Source organism: Kockiozyma suomiensis, assembly GCF_038497685.1.
Source record: "Kockiozyma suomiensis strain NRRL Y-17356 unplaced genomic scaffold V2V93scaffold_8, whole genome shotgun sequence".
Lineage (NCBI taxonomy): Eukaryota > Fungi > Ascomycota > Lipomycetes > Lipomycetales > Lipomycetaceae > Kockiozyma > Kockiozyma suomiensis.
Window position 1 is genome coordinate 853,921 of NW_027117671.1, and position 20,427 is coordinate 874,347.

Consider the following 20,427-nt stretch of genomic DNA (forward strand, 5'->3'; position numbering starts at 1 on the left):
TATCTAAAGTGCATAGGGTTTATAGTGGTTGTAATCCTCTACGCAAAGCATGATATTCAATCTTAAAAAATAATCAGTCTTATTATACGTCTTTATCCGATCTATTCCTATCAATGACTAACTCCACTACCAAGTCCTCCTGCGACGTTCCGGACCCCCCGGGCCGTGATTCCGAGTCCTCGCCTGCAATTGCTGCTTCCTTTCGAAGCTTACGTTGCTGCCAACCAGCGATAAACCCAGCTATCATAGACGATCCGAATCCCAAACCGATGGTTATACCTGTCAGCCATGGAGGCCTATTATGCCGATTAAATGCCCACATACTACCACATGCGTTAGTTGTTAACAGTAAAGACTGAGGCTAGAGAAATACTTACCCAGCTGCCATGAAAATCTGAAAAACAGAGTTCAATTCGTACAAATACAACACTGTCGCCAGCTGCGGCCAATTCCTACCCGGAATATACCAAGTATACCGTTTCATCAGTTGTCTCTCTGTGGTCTCCTTTCCTTTAATCTGTCCTTTTATCAAGAAATAAAGATGTTTGGTTCTTTGAGGCATAAGTCCAAATCCTGTAAGACAAAATAAACCATTAAGAACTTGAGAGTCAATTTCTATCCATCGCTTTCCCGGGGTGTCATCGCTGTCAGGACTATCATGCTTATTCATAGCAGGCGCAGCACCAATTAAAATCAAAAATAGCATGCCACCGAAAGCAATCACAAGACACAAGTATACGACGATAAAAAGACCTTTGGCTGTCGTCACAAATTTCCACACCAGCTTGATGTACGACATCATTAAAGTCATGTAGTAACCCTTCGATACCTTTAAATCATCCGTATTCTTGTCAGCATGAGATTTCTCGCCGGTCGTACTTTTTCGACGAAGCACTTCGGCAGGAGTTGGTGCAACGGCAGCAGAAGAGAAAGCGGCTGCCATGATACCAGGATGCGGCACCACCTCTGTAATCCCATCCACAATAGCAACACCGGCTTCGGATACTGTAGGTCTTCGTTTCCTCCTTGATCCATCTGCAGCAAATGACCCAAGCCGTGCTAATGCCGACGGAATTGGAGACTCGTCGTTTGTTTTCCGGTATTGAGCTGGCGTCGACTGGCTTCTGTGTCGTCCTCTAACCTCTGGAAACTCAAGCTGATCGGGTGCCGTGTGTGGTGAAACACTGTAGGATTCGTCTTGCTCTTCTATCGTGTGGTTTGGAATATTGTGAGTAGCCAACTTCGACATGGAACGCTGCTGTGCTGGCTTCATTAAAGAGAGATGTCTGGAGCCATAGAACGTACGTCGAAGACTGCTATTACTACGTAACCGATTTGCTGATGATGGCTTTTCTGTGTTTACAAAATGCGTCTTATACATCTTGGCAGTTTGATCAATGCAGTAGTCATTTGCCGCTGCTTTTTCTGCTTCTCCATTCTCGACCGATGACGCAGCCGAGATGATAGGCTCCAGCGAAGACCCAGTTTCCAAGAATTGACTTGCTTGTCTGTTTTCGTCACCCTCTGCATCTAGAAATCGTACTGTTCTCTCTGAATTTGGTGCAGAACTCTCAGAACTCTCTTTGGCAGAAACTGAGCCCTCACCCGCAGAGTGGTCGTTAGTTGGCGATAACGAGGACAACGTCATTGTTGACTATAAACTTGCGCACTGCGCTCTTTGAAGCTGTGCACGTCGCTTTTCAGCCACAGGAAGTTTAGAAAAAAGGTTTCTCAGGTTATATAACCATGATACTCTGATAATCTTTTTCGATCAGAACGAAGTAAAGCGCTAGGCGTTATAATACGCTGACTGACAATTAGGGAGCTCTTTGCATGGTTATATTGTAATTGGCCTAAGTTGCACGTGAGATCACGTGACTAGTTCTGATCCCGATGCCGGCGACTGAGGAAAAAAAAGTCTAGGTCGTACTTCCTCAAAGCTGTTCACACAATACTTAACAAGAAAAGGACAAAATAAAATGCTGAGAGCTACTACTGCACGCCTTGCCTTTCGGAGAGTCTCTTTGACTGCGACTAGAGGATTGAAGACGCTGAACATTGGGCTTATTCCTGGCGATGGTATTGGCAAAGAGGTCATTCCGGTGTGTAGATTATTTTTACGTATGGATTACTCAGCAGAATTGGTTCTAACGCAGGTAAAACAGGCTGGAAGACAGATTTTGGAGGCTCTACCTGAATCAGATGGTCTCAAGTTCACCTTTGTAGATCTCATTGCTGGTTTTGAGAACTTCAAAGCCACTGGCGTTGCTCTTCCCGACGAGACCGTTTCAATTCTAAAATCTGAGTGCGATGGAGCATTGTTTGGTGCCGTCAGCTCCCCGAGTACGCGTGTGGCCGGATACTCGTCACCCATTGTTGCTCTTCGCAAGAAGATGGGGCTGTACGCCAACGTTCGCCCGGTCAAGTCCGTCGGCGATGATAGACCGGTTGACATGGTCATCGTTCGCGAGAACACTGAGGACTTGTATGTCAAGGAGGAGACTATCAAAACTCTTGAGGATGGAACCAAGGTTGCCGAGGCTATTAAGCGGATCACCGAGAAAGCTTCGTATAACATTGGAAAACTTGCTTTTGAGCTAGCGCTTCAGCGAGGTGCCGCTAGAGCCGGTCAGCCTTCGCTTCATCCCAATGGCCCGATTGTGACAATTACTCACAAATCGAACGTTCTAAGTGTGACTGATGGTCTATTCCGTGAGACGGTTCGCCAAGTGTATGAGGATAACAAGGAGAAATTTGCTGGTGTCGCTGTTCAGGAACAGATAGTCGATTCTATGGTTTACCGAATGTTCCGCGAGCCTGAGATTTTTGACGTTGTCGTGGCACCGAACCTCTATGGAGATATTCTCAGCGATGGAGCCGCTGCTCTTGTCGGATCTTTGGGAGTAATTCCGTCGGCCAATGTTGGCGACAGCTTTGTTATCGGCGAGCCTTGTCACGGCAGTGCACCCGACATTGAAGGAAAGAATATTGCAAACCCGATTGCGACCATCCGATCGACCGCTCTCATGCTTGAATTTATGGGCTACCCTATTCCTGCTGCGCGTATTCACAAGGCGGTTGACGAGCATATGGTCGAGAAGAGGTTCGCTACACCCGATCTGGGCGGAAGTTCGACTACGACAGAAGTCACGAACGACATCATTAAACGCTTGTAATATAGTGTAATATTTGTTATAGAAGTAGACTCTTTAAATTATATATTATTCCAACTAAGAGGAAACTTCTTCGAGTTCAAACACAACGACCAGATAAACTAAACCAGTTGATTTTGATTTCAGCACGTATCGTAGAGGCTGGCCATCCCAGTACTTCATGATTGACATATTATATCCAGGAAGCTTTAAAGAAAATCCTTTACCATTTGAGTTCATGTCGAGGTAAGCATTGTGGAAATCAAATTTGTAGGTTTCGTTGGCTCTGAAGGCGTAGCGCTGTCTATGATCTTCGTTAAGAAAATACTTCATACGCTCAGCAGATGACGATGGAATCACGTCACTTTCGTCGTCGTCCCTATCGACTGCTGTATTTTTGATAGGACCGATAGCTAGAGTATCCTCTTTTAAAAATGGGTGCTCGTTGACAGTCTCGTGCGTTGTCGACATAACGTTGATACTACTGGCCGCGTAGCCAAAGAGGAAAGGCTTGTCGGCATAGACATCGCCGGTTGCAGATGGGTCAATGGTGTAGTTAAAGATCTTGTACGCAAAACTAAAACCATAAGGCAAATGATCTCTGATTGGCCGGTCAAAGTCATTTCCAAAGAGCAGATCATCGAATGAAACGTCTGAGTTAAAGGTAATACTGAAGGCAATGGAATACTGGTCGTACTGGTGCTCCGGGTAGCCAAAATACGCGCAGGTATTTGGAGAGGCTTCAGGAAGTCCTAGAAACAGCACGGCTTAGCAAAACCATGGATTCTCTTTTTAAGAGCTGAATAACATACCAGAATAGTTTGGGATGCGAACGATAATCCTAGTATCTGATTCAGGTGTCGATACCTCGATGGCTGACTCAGTGTTTACGGGAACTTCTTGTCTATCTTTCTCTTCGTATCCAGACCCAGCAGAGACTTTCAAACGGTATGACATTCTGAGTGGAGCAGGCAAGTACTGATAGTGGTCTGCAAGCCAGGGCGAGTGCGCAGACGGCAGAAAGAGGCCTGGGAGCCGATGATCAGCATGCGGCTCTCCTTACCCTAAACCGCTGAGCACGTGATAAAGATCAGAAGGCGGTGGGCGGGAAGATTGCGGGGAAACTGCATAAATGATCATTGAATATCATTAAATGGTTTGAGAGAAGACCGATGAAGACCGATCGATGACTATAAATTAGCATCCTCATCCTCCTCTCTCTCGCACTTCCTCATGGCTCATCGTCTAGCAGCCCTCGTGGCCCATTTCAGCGCACCGCCAACATCTGCTCAAGATAAACCACACATTCATGATCTCAACCCAGCGTACTTCCTTCCCAGAGCTGCCCTCATTGAGCCCTCGGCTCCCGCTATTCTTCACCGCGACCGCAGTGGTGCCACCATAACCCGCTCATATCGCGAACTCGCAGACCGTGCTCGTAAAATTTCTGTCTTTCTTGCCAAACGATACCCTCCGGGTACTAAAATTGGGATTTTTGCGTCAAACACTCCAATGTTTCTCGAATGTTTATATGGGATTGCAGGATCAGGTCTAATCCAGGCATCGTTCAACTACAGGCTATCCGCTACAGAAATCAGAGATGTATTGGAAATCTCAGGAGTCTCCGTCGTCTTTGTAGATTACGAATTTCTTGAGATACTGGACACCGCCATGAACAGCCTCAAAACACCAATAGAGGTCATCGTAGATCTCGATTCGGCCGATCCTACTTACCTTCGCAAGTTCAGAGCTTCGGGGCGTACAAACGCCACTCATAATGAAATTATCCAGTCGCTGGCTAATGACGAGACACCTCTGGACTCACTTCACTACGAAGATCAAGACGAGGATAATGTTCTTGCTCTTGCATTCACATCCGGCACCACCGGAAAACCAAAGGCGGTAGAATACACTCATCGAGGAATGTACTTAGCGGCCATGGCCAACATTATCGAAGCTGAGCTTAATGGCTCCTCCACTGGCTGTCGCTACCTCTGGACTCTGCCCATGTTCCATGCTGGCGGCTGGTCATTTCCGTACGCTGTTACGGCCGTTCGAGGCCTGCACATCTGTCTCAGAAGAATTGACTACGGTTTAGTATGGCAGTATCTTTCCGCTGGTCCCGGTAAAGCTGTCACCCATTATAATGCAGCACCTACAGTTAACATCCAGATATGTGAGCATCCTTCAGCTAGAAAAGTTCCTGAGCCTGTCATGGTCACCGTAGCTGCCTCGCCTCCATCGCCAGCTTTATTTCAGAAAATGGTCAGCCTGAATCTTCGTCCAATTCATGTGTATGGCTTGACTGAAACTTACGGGCCAATATCGCGTGGGTACATACTGTCAGAATGGGCTTTAGAGAGTGAGGAGCAACGGTTTAGAAAAATGGCTAGACAAGGCCATGGCTTCCTCACCTCACGCAGAGTTCGCGTCGTAAAGCAGAAAGAAGAGTATTCTAACGATCCGACATCGCTCATTGACGTAATTCCCAACGGAAGCGAAATCGGAGAGATTATTTTTCAAGGAAATATATGCATGAAAGGATATCACAACGATAAAGATGCTACGAGCAAAGTCTGGGCCGGAGGGTGGCTTCATTCTGGAGACCTCGCAGTTGTACATCCCGACGGCGCAATCGAGATTCTCGATCGTGGAAAGGACATTATCATCTCTGGAGGCGAAAATATTTCCAGCGTCGCTGTGGAAAACGTCCTCCAGTCGCATCCTGCAGTCCTTGAAGCCGCAGTCGTCGGAGTTCCTGATGAAAAGTATGGCGAGCGACCAAAGGCGTTTATCATTCTCCGCTCCGATTGGAAGAACGGAGATAGTCAGACAGTGAAAGACAGCATAATTTCTTTGGCTCGTTCGCGACTTGGCAGTTTTCAGGTACCAAGAGATATTAAATTTGAAAATGAGTTGCCAAAAACATCTACGGGAAAGATAAAAAAGAAGGAACTCAGAGACGCAGAAAGAGTCAAGAGTTCAGCGCAGAAGCTTACAGTTAGAACAGCAGGAGCATAGAGAGAGGTCCTCAATTTCTTAAGCATCTTGTGTTCTTAAGATCCCTTTGTTTTCTTTTCAGTAATGATGATATTTACGTAGAAATAGAAATGAATTTGGTGGCTAAAATGAATAAGCATCAATATTTCGTATTTTAGCAGTATAAGGGGTTACCCTGGCATTTCCCAAACCTCAATGCCTCATCACTAGCTATCCTACTAATGATCTGTTTTTATATCGGTAGCGCTATTCTAGTATCTTCTAATATGATCGATTGGAAGTCTGCCTGTAATTTTCTTTTGACTGAGTAGCAGATAACCGCTATAGTACCGCTAAAGTTCCGCTATAGTTTTCTATTCAGCAGACTCGGTGTTTATAGTCTACGCGATGTCTACAATACATCCCGATAACGCGAACCCAGAGGATCAGCAACGAGTCACGATAAGCAGAAGTGAAGAAGAAAATCTAACAACTCGGACTATATCTGCTGATGCAGACAACGAACAAATGGCTCAAATCACGAAGGACAGTGCTAAAGATGCGTCAGAAAGTTCATGGCCTGAGAATACACTGCAGAATACAAGTAGCACCCAGACAGCAACCCACTCTTCAGCATCTATGAACGCAGGGCCTGAAAGTTCTAGCTCACTTGTTCAGCCAATAGAAACATCTTCTTCAGATCAACTGCCCTCAGACTCGATATCACTGACTTCTCGTCCAGCTGATCAAGCGAATTTAATTAAAAGGCCATTTTCCGACACAACCAAAAGCGAAGAAAATTCAGATAGTGGTCAGCCTGCCAAAAAACGACAGGATCTAAAATCTGGGAGCAAAAGGAAAGATACGTCAGATCCACAAACGACCCTTCGCAACATATACAGAGATCTAAGCAGAAAAGGATTTAGTCGCTCGGAAGCTTACAGAGCTATCCACGCCTTCGAAAGAGACAACCAGCGCAATGAGATTGAAAAATTATTCAAAGCTGTTGACGCGGTATGTGAAAATCCTGCGGTTGATCAAAATACGGGGTTGGGATTGCGAACTTGGAAAAAAATCGTAGCTTCTGCTTACGGCATGGAAGTTGATACTTTAAAGGACATTTATGACGGGATGACGGATGACGAAAAGGAGTATTACTCTTCACTTCCTTGACAAGACACATGCATGATTTCATCAATTTCTGGTTAAGTTGGTAGTTTTATTTTTCATACAACAATCCAAAATTTGATTGCAGAGGTGCTCTGTTTATCTGCCAATGGAGATCCGTAATCCCTCCAACTTTGTAGTTTGAAATTAATTACATAATTCTAAGCCTGATTAACCTAATCGGCAATGAGAAACAGCAAACAGCAAAATACCAATTAATCAAATAAGTCCCTGCTGTCCTCCTGATTTATCGGCCACTGCTCATCTCTACATGCTCTGCTTCTTCAATCTCATCATCGGTTTCTTCCTCTCCCGTCACACGACTTCCCAACGTTCCACTTGCTTGTCTCAAAAACGGCGTACCCTCACCTACCGCTTCCTCTTCGTCATCCGCATCATTTGAATCGCTGTCACTATCATCACTTGAGAGAAGCGAGGATCCTATAAAATCACCATTGACACCTTGCCTAAACTGCACAATGTTTTTGAAGTTGTCTACAATAGATCTATGACGGTTCCAATTTCGACCACCTTGATAAATGATCCAGAACCCACCCAACGATATCATGGAAATCACAATGATACCAGCCGCAGCACCGAGCGCAACGAGGATTCCATGTCGTTGCCACCATGAACGATTCTCGGAAGGAACTAGCAACATAGGCAACACCGTGTCAACAACATAAATCTCAGCTCCGGCAGATGTCAGGCCCATAGATAAAATCCGGATAGAAAAAAAGGTTTCTCGCATTAGTTCTCGACTATATATGCTGAGAGTGTATTTTTCTGTGTCTCTAGACTTGGATAGCATCATCGTCAAATCAGGAACGATAGAATCAAAAGAGCTTGCACCATCAATAAAACGCCCAGAATGCAAATTTCGGCGACGCAAGATGTGCAGACCAAGTTGAGTTGCAAGGTTTAGCGTCACAGGAGTAACCTCTCTGTATTTCAAAGCCATGTCAACTGGTGCAAGTATGATGTACGACGACTCGTCATTTAGCACGCCCGTGTCCGCTGGCAAGTCTGTAGCCTCAAGAAGATCTACAAAGATATTTATGTCTTCAGCGTCCAATAGCTGACGGGGTGTAATTTCGATATACTCTGGTATAGGAACAGCGCCAATTGTCTGAATGACTCCAGACTCAAACAGCATATCAGAGGCTGCAAGCGGGATCTCAGTTTCTGTCTTGGTAACGAGACTAACAAAAATAACTGTCTCGTGATTTTTATCACCCTTGATCCCAATGCGAGAGCCAAATGCAGTCTCAAATCCTGAGATGTCGCTTGTGAAATCTTCGGAGTAAACCGGCTGCGTAATCATTAGACTGAGCAGTAACTGCCGAGCGATCTCAGGCCGTTTCTTGAAATATTTCGTAACGCTGCCTAAAGAAGCCCATGCATCGTCGTTCGGGAAAAATATGGTCCATCCTCGAAGATCAGCATCATCAAAAAAGTCTAATTCTCGCAAGAAAGTCATCATAGTACTTCCTTTCTCAATAGTTCCTGCAGCAAATCTTAGCTTAGGTGGTAGCTCCAGCGGCCTATCAATCGGAACGATGGCAGTATTTCCAATCATAACTGGCTCTCGCAATATACGAGAATTGTCATTGGCGTACATAACCCCATTGCTGGAAGTTATCTTTACTCGCTGATGGTAGCGATTCATTAGCAAGGGCTGCAGTCTGCTAGGAATGACGCCTTCCGTAAGCTTCAAAATAGGATAATCCACAAAATGATAAGATAAGGTTCTCTCAGAAGTAGGAGAATCGCTGCCATCACTATCGATAGGTGCAAAAATAGTCTGATGAATCTGCGCATCCACCAGAGTAGAGCGGTATCCATGAAAAAGTAGCTCTTCGGCAAATTTGACTGCATGAATTCCGTAGAGATATTTGAGAGGAGAAAAGGCAAAATAAGTCCAAGGGATAACCAAATTGGGTAAGGTGTGCATGACTCCATTTTGGAAAAGAATGTCGGTTTCAACGGTATCCACCTCATTGTTGAATCGAATTCTACCGTTATCGGTAGCCGCTGCATGTATTATATTGCCAGAAAGCAAAGGATCTAAAAACAATAACGTAAGTACTTTGATATATAACATAAAATACAAGAGAAGCTCACAGTCATTTCCAAATCCCGTAGTGTCATTTTGTCTATAAAGCGGAGAATAGAGGAAATGCTCTCCAATAAGCTTTAATCGATCGTCATGTCCACCAGCAGACATCAGATAATTAAGCTCAATAGGACTAAAAGACCCAAAAGCTGAATTGGCAGGAACAAGTGCTGTTGCCGTGTCCTCAGACTCCGCCAGTAGAATACAAATCCAAGGATGCTGTACAAACAACTGAGCAAAGAATTGAGTTGGCCCAGACGTACCCGCTAATCGGCTCAACCCGTGACAAAGAGAGTCGGGGATATCAACAAGACTGTCTACAACCTGAATTACACCGTTGTCCGCGATCCAGTCATGACGAACAACGCTGGCAGTACCAACTATGAGGCGCTTGCCGGCACTATTCGAGGGTTCACCGGGTCGAGATTGCACGAGCCGGACTTTAATCGGAACTGGAAAGTCAGGTGCAGAAGGGGAACGCAGATGTGAGAAGAACACTCGTGACTGGTCCTCTAATTCTGTTGAAATGACGGGGTCTGTAATAATCAAGTACTCGAGCAGCTTTGGCAAATCTACCGAGCTGGGTATTTTCTCCAGCACAGAGTTCGTCGGAGCAAAAAAAGTAATATTCCGTCCCATGTTAAGCACAGGAATCAAGCCTGTGCGCTGCAGAACTCGAACGACAAGGGTAAAATCAGGTGAGGAAGACAGTAAGTCGACGATAGAGACCGAGGCATATACAGGTGAGACGAGCAGCAGTGCCGCAGCCAAAATGACCGAAGCAGACAACTGCTGAAACCACATTGCAACAAATGCCTAGATTACAGCAACTTCCTCACGCACTAGTGTGGATTCGAAGATTGCTCTTCAGCACAGTAGTGGCGACGCAGTATCGTCCACCAAAGTGCAGAGTAGAGGAGTCAACGCTCTCAAACACCCTAATTGAAGCAAAATGACAGCTGCCAGTTTTTAGAACCTATATGACTAAGCAGCTGATGGACTACTTCCTGCGTTGAACATTCTACTACGAACAATAAAACTTTTCGTTTCCCCAAAATATCTATCGCCTTTAATGCAGCTTCTGTCTATACCCATACTGCTGAAGTCCAAAAGCCTGACCCCAACGTCGACTCCTGAACATAGTATTGACTATATAATGATAGCAAGGGTTTTAATAGGGTTTAACATTTCACCATTCGTCTGTTACGCAATACAATTATCAAACATAGTACCATTTATTACTTGCAAAAAAATCTATTAGCAGATAGAATTGTTACGCTTATACTCTTCGCGACTCCTTATAAATCCCGAGACAAAAACAAAAACCAAACCAAAAAAGAGGATTTATATAAAACAAACAGAAACGTCTATAACCCATCATGTTAGCTCACACTTTCTCGCTGTAGCCAGAAATCTCTTGGACATCAACAGCCGCCGCATCCTTCTTGGCAATGTTCTCCCCCTTTGAAGAAATAGAACCAAGCTCATCAACATCACCATGTTCTCTCGTAATTTCATCAAATCCAATAACCTCAGCCATTTGGGAGACAATCTCAACTTGGTTGATGCCACGCTTTCTATCTCGACGCTCAAAGTAAACAGGCAGAGGGAGAATTAGCAATTCGAGGACACTTGCACATACAACAAAGATGTAACCGGCTTTGAAACGAGGAGCATCCTTTGTTTGCCAAACACACAGTGGAAGAATTAGCTGAGCAAGGCAGTATGAAATGTTAACAAACGCGAAGGAGACGGAGCGCACTTCAAGATCATGTGCCAAACTCTCCGCAAACCAAGCCATAACAACATTTATAGGACCCTGAGTGAAACCCAATAGGATAAAAGCAAAGTATTTTGCTCCCTTGCTAATATCCCAGACTAAAAGCATGATGTTACACATCAAAACTGCAATTCCAGAACCAAGCATACTATCCCACCGCTTTCCACGCCAATCCGAGTAGAATGCAAAAAACATAGCCGCAAAAATTGATATGGCATAGGTGATAGTCGACGCGTTATTCACAAAAGCTTTGTCAGTCGACGTATCACCTAGCCACAAAAGAAACGGAGTGGTAGACGGATAGGGAGTCAACCAAAACAATCCTGCGAGAAAGAAAAAGCACCAAGTCTGCCATGCAGATGCAGACCGCCATACAAGATCCTTAGAAATACCGCGCGATGGAGCAAAACCTTCCTTGAGTAAACGGACTTGAGCCAACTCCTTCTCACGCTCGGTCAAGAAGCGAGAATGGCAGTTAGTAGGCACATTTGGGTAGAAGATAACACCAAAAATAGCAAGAGGAATAGTAATGATAGTACAAATAATGAAAAGCCATCTCCAACCTTCAAGACCACCAACACCTTCAAGCTTCAAGCACGCTGTCATCAAATATCCAGAAAACATAGAGCCCAATGGATAAGTGATGTAATAGATAGCATTTCTCTTTCCGAGCTCGTTTTTACGGTACCAGCAGTTGATAATGTGAATATTAGCAATCCAGCAAGGAGTTGCAGTGACACCAACAAAAAAGCGCATGACCATCAGCTGTTCGTAATTCTTGACAAAAGCAGTACCGAGAGTGAAAAGACCCCAGGCAACCTCGCAAGCTGGAATATAATAATGAGCGGGTACCATAGTCACCAAAATGTTGCAAGGAACCTGGAAAGCAGTAGTGGCAGCCCAGTCTAGCTAGAGTTTAGCATAGGAAGTTTGATTTTAGAAACAGAAACCATCCACTTACAAATTGAGGTCAAATACGTAAGACGATTTCCTCCCAGATTCAGGTCTTCTTCCATGCCGCCCTCGTAAGCATTATCTACTATTGATTAGTCAAGAACGGATAAAAGGAATGTAAAAGCACTCTTACAAATTGCACCAACATCTAAATTGTTAGCCCAGGTAGATGCGCAAGCAAAGAACAAAATAAGCATGTCAAGCTTATGAACCAGAACACGCTCCTCTCTCGAGTAATCTTTGGGAAACCATCCAATCCACTCCGCAACAGGGTTCATAAAGTAATCGAAACCCATTTCAATAGCTTAGTAAATTGTCAACGCCAGACAGCGAACAGCGCAAAAACCAGATACTCTAATGGTTGCCAAGTGTAAGAGACAAGAGGATCTGGCAGTGGCCGGGTTGACTGAGTCTTATACCACTCGAGGCGTATATGAGTAGGCTGTCACGGTGTGCATAAGAACCGCTCCGACCCGATACCTCAAATATAGGGTACGATAACCAAATCTATCTTATCTCGCCGCCCAGACAACGCTAGCCAGGGTTCTCGTAGTGCTAAACGTGGCGTTTGCATTGCCCTTGACCTGGAGGCGTCTTATCGTCGGCGGTCAGCCTCGAGGAACTTATTCTCGGTATTGCTATTTTACTTATAGAAGAATTGGAGCTCGATACCGGTGCTAAAAATCCACTCTGTTATCCCAGGCGTCCGTGTACGAGCACTGACATAATAATGTTGTGACGACAATTATATGAGCGAGGGCACAAGTGGGGCCACAGACCACGAGTCAAAACTCAAACTCTGGCAAGTGCTCTCTTATCAGGCGTACCCTGAAATTAGCTGCTCGTCGGTATTTTCTGTGGCGGCTCTTGGCTATCTTTGAAACGGTAATACAAATAGATTGATTTTTTTTTGCTTGCCTCGTCTAAATGAATCAATTTATGCCGTGCTATAACAACGAATCTTCTACAACTACGTTAAAGCTGACCCCAGGCCAGCGCATGGTCGTAGGCACTTGCTTAAATGCACAGGCGATAAGCACAGACTTCATGGACAGACCAAACCGTAACAGATAACACAAATAAACAGCGTTTTAGAAAGGCGCTATGACGCAGTGGTAAATACCTCACTGAGTGGGCAGTTGGCTAATATAGCAGCTTTTACTTTGTAGAATTGAAAATTACCCAGCTGATTTGATATCAAAGACATATCAAAAATCCTTTCCGACGTGCTTCCTGTGTTAGACAGACAAGACTGTGCAGTTGGAAAGTGCATGCTAATAAATGAAGCGATATTGCGTCTGCGGTGTGACACTTTATCGGCAAGCTTAGCAATTGGATGCTTGGTCGAAGCCCTTATCAGTCGGTAAACTGCAACGTAGCTATCGTCTTATGCGAGCTTTTGCGTGACTTAAGTCGAGATGACTCGTACATTATTGCTCTCTCTATGCAAAGATAAGAACAGTTTTGATTTCTGCTTTCCATTGACTCATATTGGACAGAGTCATAAAATTTTCAATCATGCTGATCTTTCCACTGTAATCGTAGAATATACTAAAATATGACTTGAGCATGTGCTTCAGTATAGAAACGCACGATATGCTATGAGATGGCATCCGTGCACAATCATTGCCTGTGCGCGGCAAAACCGATGATAGAGCTTGCACCAATGGAAGCTCGACGGAACACTTTCAGATGGCATCTACATCAAAGTAGTATGGTAATACTGCCAAAGCCATATGACCAAGGTAGCCAAAATTGTGCAGATCCGGCGGTGCACCGTATGTAATAACTCAGCAAGCCATCATAATCAAAGACAGACTATCATCCACCACCATTGAGTTACAGATACCGATAAGCAAGCCGCGGGGGCCGAATATAAGAGATCTTCGCTTGCTTGACCCGTGCAGGTCCGAAAATTAAACTCTGCTCGAGAAAATAGCTCGACTGCTAGACTTCTATACAGATGACTCTATGGTGGTCGCAACTTTGATGGAAGACACCGTGACGCCGATGGCACGACACTTTGCAGCTTAGAGGTTATATAAGAAACTTTTTCTTTTGTTGAAAAAAAGCTTGTGTCTCGTAGCTAGAAATGTTGCCGGTTCTCGTGAGTCCCAGACTCCTATCATAGGTGTAGCATACTGAAGAATTCCCGTCAGCAAAAAGGATTTTTTAGCCTCTTAACTCATTGGACAATCATATTTGCTGACCCGAGTCCCATCGTTATCCAATTACTCTGTAGTCATTATCATTGACTGAGTCTTGCATTATGTCTCAAAAACTATAAAAATTGTATATCAAGGTTTCTGACCAATGAATTCAGCAGCTGTGCAGAGCAAGAGGTTTCAAATGAAATGCATTCGATAGCCACTATCTGCAAACTTTATAAAGGAGCTTTACGTGCGAGACTGTTCAAGCGTTTCTTGAAATACAGAAACCTCTCTACATTATTCCGAGATAGACAGACCCTGTAATGGTTCATTCGTTGCCCACACTGATGCAAAGTCCGAGTCATCCGAGAAAAATTGACGTAGTCTGAGCAGGTGAGTAGTTAAGACAATTTGATAAAACTCTTTCCTGATAGAATGCTTAACTCTGTATTCATGTTGCCAGTTTTTTTTTTTTGCTATATTACGATTTAGCTACTGTGATTGACTGTGAAATTCCACAGCTTATGTCTACATCCGACTCATTATGACCTTGCAGAGACCAAATGTGAGATAGCGTTACGTTCTTGTAACCCAAAAGGAACTGAAGCGGGTATGCGCGTTATTTAGTGGCACTGCGTGTTTGAGAACTATCACTCCGTTTAATGGATCATCAACCTACTTGTAGATATTGGTTATGCTCCATGGGAATTCCGGCGAGCGCTCAGAATAGACAGAGGGTGCTTTTGATTTTTGTCTTGAAATGACACGGTCTATTTGAATTATGCTTTTTGATGCTCGACGTCTGACTGGTGGACCTTAGAAACGAGTTGCAGGTGTTAGAGGAGGGTGTCTAGAGAGGCGTGTAATCACATCAGCGTCTCGAATATATAGCAGCGATATGTCTACGTCAACCATGATTTTAGCGTAAAGAGGCATATATAATCGATAAAGCGCACTTAATATTGTAATGTAATTGTAGATAGATATTAAATGTACGTTTGAATTGGTGAACGGAACTCGTATTTTAAAACGCCTGTACTTTATCGAGGAGTGGTTTGAATGTCTAAGTACATATAGAGCTATTCTTAAGATCCTGATCCTTTTTTCTCTTAATTTATCGTTGTAGCGCCAACAGTAAATTTTTGCAATATTACGACTATAAAATTTGCGCATACTTATAATCTTATCATTATTCAGAATAATTTCAAGCAGAATGAAGCACTACTGACTTCCGCTATGAGAGTGTTTTGTCATTATCGCGAAATACACGCATAATGGCTGGCTGGCTACCGGGCATACTTATCAGATTCCACAGCCCATTCATTTCACATTTCAGGCTGCTGAAATTACTAAATTTATCACTGTTAGCTATATGAAAATGCCCAGTAGTGGCTTATCTACAATTTGCGAAGTAAGCACTATACTACATTCTGAAAACACACTTTGGGGCGCAGCACCCAAACTTCAGCCAAACGAACCCTCGGCGGGGGGTGAAAATACACAGCCTTTGTGGACGCTATCTTCAAACCACATGCAGATCTCCAACTGTAAATGGCGATAAAAAATTGCTTTAATTGAGCCAAACAGGCTGCAATGCCACTCCAGATATAAATATAATAGCTTAGATTCGTAAATATTGTTACCTGTTCGCCAACAGCGTCTGCCATAACCTAGTTATCGCAAACGGACAAAACTTGAATTATCATCATCAGCACTTCTCTGCTAGTAAAAATAGTATGATATCATAGCACTACAGCCAACAGATCTCGAGAAGTTTTAAAAGTAACCATTCTGACGCATGATTATCTGATTTTGAAATCATAGGAATTCAAAACTAGTGATGAAATACAAAAGCCGACTAGTCCCCTAATTAGCCCTTACCAACTCCGTTAACAAAGCCAAGAACTCGGCAAAATGAAATAAATAATGAACCATGCACCTCACCAAGTTAATCAAACAAACGCTTAAATAAGTACATGCTTTAGATAATAACAAATAAAAGTATACAGCAATCAGGCAGTATCTACAAAATTCTAGATAACATTTTTTTACAAAAGACAAATGCTACCTGTCTTCGAGCTCTCTTCGTAGAGACTGAGAGTCGAGGAGTTCAAGTATCCAATTTCTCAGTTCTTCTGGAGGAAGCCGACGCCGTGACGTCAAGGTGGAAAATACTGATTGCAATTGTGACTTCAGCTGTAGAAATTCTTCATCCTTTGGAAGTGATCGAGGAGTGGAGAGAATCGGTGAATAAGGCAGCGAATCAATGCATTCACGATGTTCACAGCCGATCGCTTGATCTATAGAAATCCCAGACGAAACATCAGGAAGCGAGGTTGACAACGTGGCTATTGAAGTCAAACTAGAAGAAGACATCGTTGTTGAAGAAGAGGAGAGACTGGTATAATCCTGCTGATGTGATTCATATTGAAGAAAGGACTGATCATTGAGATCAAGAATTTCGTCATTTTCTTCACATCTAGAGGATTGCATCTCGGGAAATAAAATATTCAAATCAAGCGAGTCAGATCGCTCAATTCCAGAATGCTCATAATGTATAGAAATATTGTACCCAATGCTACTATCAGACCGGCTAAATAGCTGACTAGCATCTGTAGCAGCCTCGGTTCCATCGGCTTGCCTAAAACATTTTGTTGACTTAGATATTTCTCGCTTCTGCAATGAATCCGCGCCTTCTATAATGCTTGGCACTTGTCGAACAGGCACAAAGGATTGACTTGGCGATGGTGCGGGAGAGAATGCCGACGATTGTGGACTAGAGTCCTTAGGAGAAAGATCTGGCTCAGAGCTGGACTGATTTATAATTCGAGTTCGACGACGACGCATTCGTTCGCGCTCTCGAGCGCGGAAAGTACGAATAATGGCTTGTTCGTCGGCGGACAATTGCTCTCCGGATCGTTGTTTCCTAATCAAGGTTCGTCCGTATACCATAGATATGAGACGGTTGTTGGCAAAGAAAGAGGGATGACTGATTTTGCTGCACAGTCACATTTGCAAAAGCCCAGCCGAACGGTGCAAGTTCCATTACTTATATAACGTAGAAGACTAATTCATCAGAATAGCAGTGGCGCGAGGTAAATGGGCGTAGTGCTCCTCGTGACCAGGCTCGCATTATCGCGTACACCGCCCTGTAGCACCGCCTCGCCGTGCCTTCGTCTGTGATGTCACTTGTCTTTAGCCGCGCTTAAGCCACTGTTAGCCGACAGCTTCTTCCAGCTGATGCGATGATTCTGGCATACATCATTTGTTGAAGCAGCATCATTTAGTAGCGAAAACTATTTCAATCTTATGATATAAGGCCATCATGCCAAGCCCGACCCTCAAAAAAAAACATGCTTCCCTACGTAAAGAAATGACTTTGCTGATTCATCGCCGGGTTCCAGGCAAAACTCGACTTCAAAGAGCTCAGAACCATATAGCTGAACTTCAAATTCAGACACTCGTTTACTGCTTACAGGTCTAATTAAGATCTGGAAGGAAGTAATTTTACAGCACTAAATCGCTATCAAACCATTTGGACTATATACGTATGGAAGCTCTCACTTATCTTTTCTTGACAAAAAAGATACCCGCTGGGTGGAGCGTGCGGAAATTGAGTTTTTGCTTACATACGGCTAGTTTCTTTGATCAGTAAAACCGTAGTTAGGATCCCAGATTGAATCTTCAATCTGGATTTTCAGACAGAAAACAACCGTAAATATGTTATAATAGGAGCTATCTCCATATGCCATCCGTGGCCGCTAATTAATAGAGTTTTTTTATGTCTCTTTTAATTATAATATGATTTACATCAATAACTAACCATCATCTCTATGACCTTTGCTAACGCCATAACTACTTCGCCTCAAAAGGATTTCCATCGCACCGTTACTATACAGTCCAGAGGCATTTCACCTTATTTGATAGTGAAAAGTCAAGTTAATTTTAGCGGTATTCAGACAAATAAATCATTGAAACACATTATACCCATGAAATCAGCTGCTTAGCCAAGTCATAGACAGTCTGCTCCAAAGAAATATACTCAATTCCAAGATCTTTGATCGACTTTGTGTTGTCTCCAGAGTAATACTCAGTTGCTTCCAACTCATTCTTAGCAGTAGGCACTTTACCTTTCAATTCGGGAAATGATTTCAAAAGATACTGACAGACATCTTCCAATCCCCAAGAGCCAGCCGACACCAGATATCTCTGATTGTCGGCAGCGGGATTTTCCAGAGCCAGAATATGAGCCATAGCAACATTACGGACGTCTACCCAAAGATGAACAGGAGTTACTGGAACAATTTTCTGGGATCCATTCATTAGTCTCCAGATAACAGAGCAAGAGGTGTTAATTGTAGCAGCGTTAACTTCGTGGAGCATCGGGCCTCTATTTATTCAAAGTCAGTTGCTATATTTCGGCAATCAAGCACCATCACCTTACAGAACGATTGGAGGATTAATAGCGGTAATTGTAAAATTAGGTTTCTCTTTGGCCAAGAAGTCCCAAGCAGCTTTTTCCGCGAACTCTTTGCTTGCGCAGTAAGCATCATGAGCATTGCATGCAAGCGCTTCCTCCCAGGTACACTAATCATTCAAATTAGACATGATCCTTGACTCATAGCGTGATAATACATACCGGATTCCACTGGGTTTCGTCATAGACATGTCCTGGATAGTCACGCTTACTGACATGTTGGATTGCAGCAAAGCTTGACGTGATAATTATTTTTTTTACTTGCGGGGCATATAATTTGGCAGCATAAAGAATACCTGTTGTTCCGTTGATAGCAGGTTCAAGTAGTTCAGTAACCGGGTTGCTGATATTAAGACGGAAAGGAGAGGCAGAATGAATGATATAGTCCACTCCTACAACGGCATCCTTAAATGCGTCTGGAGCACCAATATCAGGAACAACGGAATAAGATAATTTAGACACACCAGGATAGAGTGCCTTGAGATACTCTCCTTTTTCGTTTGAACGCACTGTGGCAATAACTGTATATTCTCTGTCGAGAAGGTAGCGCAAGATCCAGCCGGCTATAAATCCGGAAGCACCAGTAAGTAAAACAGTAGGCATTTTTGAACCAATCAGCTGCTAATGAGCAATATCAAGAAATCGACAGATACACGATTGACGTCCTACGCGGCACATACATTATATATATATATATATATATATATACATATTTTACAAAAAGTGAAACCCACAAGAATATAGCGATTTTTTCCGCGGATGAAATAGTTGAGCCGCGTGCTTCATTAGACTGACGGTTTGTGTAAATTTATAATAGTGAACACTATAGTAACATAATTAACGCTTACCGGCACCAATCTTCTCATGCTTCGACTTATCCATATTAAACTGCTAATTGTTTAGTTATGGTCAGTTTGTTCAGATGTTGTGACTACTGATGTTAAGAGATTCAGGTGTTGCTCACCAACCAGTTTACCAAGTTGAACCGAAGCCGACCCACACTACCCCACAATTATCCTATAATAGTGTTCGAAGTTTGTTCTATGCAATCGCAATCACAGTAAATGAATGCTTTCGATCAAATATTGACTAAATATTAAAAAGACTTAAATTAATGCTGTCAATCATGAAGAAATGCAGAAAAATTTAATTGAGCTCAAAATGTAAATAGTTGGAGAAAGGTCCAGAGCCTAGCTATCATTTATGCGGGGTACGGTTAGGCTTATGATCGGTATTCTTTGTGTATTTTGTGACGCAGGAATTAGAACTGTATGATTGGCCACCTACTAAATAATTAGTACAAGAAATTCCCTGATAAATCCAGCCTAATCGGCCGATAAGAACAAACACACTATGTTCAGTCAGCGGGCAGAGTGTGCCGTGCGGGATAAATCATGTGTCATCAGGCTGTATTATTAACTGCAGACTACTGCTACATCACTGGTGCAGCTTAGAGAAGTAGAGATAATTACGACTTCTAATTGATTAGCTGCTGTTGCAATCAGTTGCAAATCGAAAAAAGAACTATAAACTGTAACTGGGTATAATAAACAACAAGGGGTTTAGTAGGGTTTAGTAGGGTTTAGTAGGGTTTAGTAGGGTTTAGTAGGGTTTAGTAGGGTTTAGTAGGGTTTAGTAGGGTTTAGTAGGGT

The 20,427-nt window shown here is 43.4% G+C and overlaps 9 protein-coding genes across 9 annotated transcripts; 3 read left to right on the forward strand and 6 right to left on the reverse strand.

The window, feature by feature from the left end:
- Positions 1 to 55: 55 nt before the first annotated feature.
- On the reverse strand, positions 56 to 1,984 carry V2V93DRAFT_371352 (uncharacterized protein). The gene is made up of 2 exons (XM_066910486.1): positions 378 to 1,984; positions 56 to 323 (listed from the first exon to the last, which is right to left on the reverse strand). The coding sequence occupies exons 1-2, from the start codon at positions 1,646 to 1,648 to the stop codon at positions 83 to 85; spliced, it is 1,512 nt and encodes a 503-aa protein (XP_066765534.1). The 5' UTR covers positions 1,649 to 1,984; the 3' UTR covers positions 56 to 82.
- Positions 1,865 to 3,234, forward strand: V2V93DRAFT_371354 (uncharacterized protein). Its single transcript, XM_066910487.1, has 2 exons — positions 1,865 to 2,102; positions 2,166 to 3,234. Exons 1-2 carry the CDS (start codon positions 1,980 to 1,982, stop codon positions 3,174 to 3,176), a joined length of 1,134 nt encoding a protein of 377 aa, XP_066765535.1. The 5' UTR covers positions 1,865 to 1,979; the 3' UTR covers positions 3,177 to 3,234.
- V2V93DRAFT_273695 (uncharacterized protein) lies at positions 3,204 to 4,250 on the reverse strand. Its single transcript, XM_066907175.1, has 2 exons — positions 3,965 to 4,250; positions 3,204 to 3,904 (listed from the first exon to the last, which is right to left on the reverse strand). The coding sequence occupies exons 1-2, from the start codon at positions 4,107 to 4,109 to the stop codon at positions 3,231 to 3,233; spliced, it is 819 nt and encodes a 272-aa protein (XP_066765536.1). The 5' UTR covers positions 4,110 to 4,250; the 3' UTR covers positions 3,204 to 3,230.
- V2V93DRAFT_371358 (uncharacterized protein) lies at positions 4,242 to 6,291 on the forward strand. The gene has a single exon (XM_066910488.1). The coding sequence runs from the start codon at positions 4,386 to 4,388 to the stop codon at positions 6,171 to 6,173; it is 1,788 nt and encodes a 595-aa protein (XP_066765537.1). The 5' UTR covers positions 4,242 to 4,385; the 3' UTR covers positions 6,174 to 6,291.
- On the forward strand, positions 6,292 to 7,408 carry V2V93DRAFT_371359 (uncharacterized protein). Its single transcript, XM_066910489.1, has one exon. The coding sequence runs from the start codon at positions 6,540 to 6,542 to the stop codon at positions 7,302 to 7,304; it is 765 nt and encodes a 254-aa protein (XP_066765538.1). The 5' UTR covers positions 6,292 to 6,539; the 3' UTR covers positions 7,305 to 7,408.
- V2V93DRAFT_371360 (uncharacterized protein) lies at positions 7,330 to 10,344 on the reverse strand. The gene is made up of 2 exons (XM_066910490.1): positions 9,423 to 10,344; positions 7,330 to 9,365 (listed from the first exon to the last, which is right to left on the reverse strand). Exons 1-2 carry the CDS (start codon positions 10,216 to 10,218, stop codon positions 7,546 to 7,548), a joined length of 2,616 nt encoding a protein of 871 aa, XP_066765539.1. The 5' UTR covers positions 10,219 to 10,344; the 3' UTR covers positions 7,330 to 7,545.
- Positions 10,345 to 10,801: 457 nt separating this feature from the next.
- On the reverse strand, positions 10,802 to 12,444 carry V2V93DRAFT_324878 (major facilitator superfamily domain-containing protein; the record flags this gene model as incomplete). The annotated part of the gene is made up of 3 exons (XM_066907487.1): positions 10,802 to 12,099; positions 12,156 to 12,230; positions 12,282 to 12,444. The coding sequence occupies 3 exons, from the start codon at positions 12,442 to 12,444 to the stop codon at positions 10,802 to 10,804; spliced, it is 1,536 nt and encodes a 511-aa protein (XP_066765540.1).
- A 3,918-nt stretch (positions 12,445 to 16,362) lies between these two features.
- V2V93DRAFT_380920 (uncharacterized protein) lies at positions 16,363 to 17,250 on the reverse strand (the record flags this gene model as incomplete). The annotated part of the gene is made up of 1 exon (XM_066912082.1): positions 16,363 to 17,250. The coding sequence occupies one exon, from the start codon at positions 17,248 to 17,250 to the stop codon at positions 16,363 to 16,365; it is 888 nt and encodes a 295-aa protein (XP_066765541.1).
- An 813-nt stretch (positions 17,251 to 18,063) lies between these two features.
- Positions 18,064 to 19,456, reverse strand: V2V93DRAFT_371368 (uncharacterized protein). The gene is made up of 3 exons (XM_066910491.1): positions 18,938 to 19,456; positions 18,743 to 18,885; positions 18,064 to 18,688 (listed from the first exon to the last, which is right to left on the reverse strand). Exons 1-3 carry the CDS (start codon positions 19,376 to 19,378, stop codon positions 18,280 to 18,282), a joined length of 993 nt encoding a protein of 330 aa, XP_066765542.1. The 5' UTR covers positions 19,379 to 19,456; the 3' UTR covers positions 18,064 to 18,279.
- Between the last annotated feature and the right edge of the window lie 971 nt (positions 19,457 to 20,427).